This window comes from Acanthisitta chloris, unplaced genomic scaffold (assembly GCF_000695815.1).
Source record: "Acanthisitta chloris isolate BGI_N310 unplaced genomic scaffold, ASM69581v1 scaffold1325, whole genome shotgun sequence".
NCBI classification, from domain to species: domain Eukaryota; kingdom Metazoa; phylum Chordata; class Aves; order Passeriformes; family Acanthisittidae; genus Acanthisitta; species Acanthisitta chloris.
Genome location: NW_008675137.1, coordinates 17,783 through 18,748, shown reverse-complemented (window position 1 = coordinate 18,748; position 966 = coordinate 17,783). Strand labels below are relative to the sequence as shown.

Here is a 966-nt window from a genome sequence, read left to right as displayed (position 1 = left end):
GGTGCAGAGGGATTGCAGGGCATGATGCAGGGCTGCAGGGGGTGCAGGAAGGGATGTAGGGGTGGAGGAAGGGATGTGAGATGGCAGGGAGGGATGCAATAAGGCAAGTACTCACCTTGTCTGTGGGGACCTGGGAAGGAGGGTTGACCAGGGGGGCCAGGAGGGCCAGGGGGGCCTTGCCGTCCCTCATATCCAATACCAGGAGGGCCCTGAGGTCCAGGAGGCCCCGGTGGCCCAACAATACTGTCTCCCTTGGGACCCTAGGCAGTGTGAGAGAACATCCCTTGGAGCAAAGACCCCAGGGATGCCATTCCCTCCATGCCCCTTCACTCCCCACCCCAAGGGGTACTCACCGGCAGTCCGGGGTATCCCTGGGGCCCTGGAGGCCCTGGCAGCCCAGAGACACTGGGACCGTAGGGTGGAGTGGTGCCCGGCTCTCCCTTCTCACCCTTGGGACCTGCATCCCCCTTGTCACCCTGCAGGATGGCACAGCCTTAGGGTGAGTGGCTGGGGTGCACTCTGGTCCCCCAAATCATGCCCGGTTCCAGCCACTGGTGTGCAAAAGGCTTACCCGCAGGTTGGCACCAAAGTGACTAGGGGCGCAAGGGAAGTGGCCTGTGGAGAGAGGGCCAGGAGGGAAGAGGAGAGCCAGGATGGGCACAAGCCACCTGCTTCCCTCCTCTGCCTGTGGGGACCAGTCACCTACCGGGGGGTCCTGGGGGTCCCACATCACCTTTCTCTCCCTTTTGTCCTGGGAACTGGTGGAAACCTGTGGGGAGCAGCAGAGAAATGCCACCTCAGAGGTGCAGCATCCCAGCTCTGAGGGAGGGGGTTTCCCCCCCATTCTGCCTTGCTGAGGTTCCTCAAACTGCCTCAAGGCTCCTGGGAGAGGGACACTCCCTTACCAGGGAACCCTGGCAGTGCAGGATGGCTGGAGTCGCTGAAGGTCTGTGGGGATGCAAAAGA

General features: G+C 62.4%; 1 protein-coding gene across 1 annotated transcript in view; it reads right to left on the bottom strand.

The window, feature by feature from the left end:
• The window catches only part of LOC103803043 (collagen alpha-1(XVIII) chain-like), a 17,017-nt gene that overhangs the window by 2,288 nt on the left and 13,763 nt on the right, over positions 1-966 (bottom strand). Inside the window, 5 exon segments of the mRNA XM_009075577.1 lie at positions 116-260; positions 354-476; positions 572-615; positions 707-769; positions 906-948. Coding sequence (XP_009073825.1) covers positions 116-260; positions 354-476; positions 572-615; positions 707-769; positions 906-948 — 418 coding nt within the window.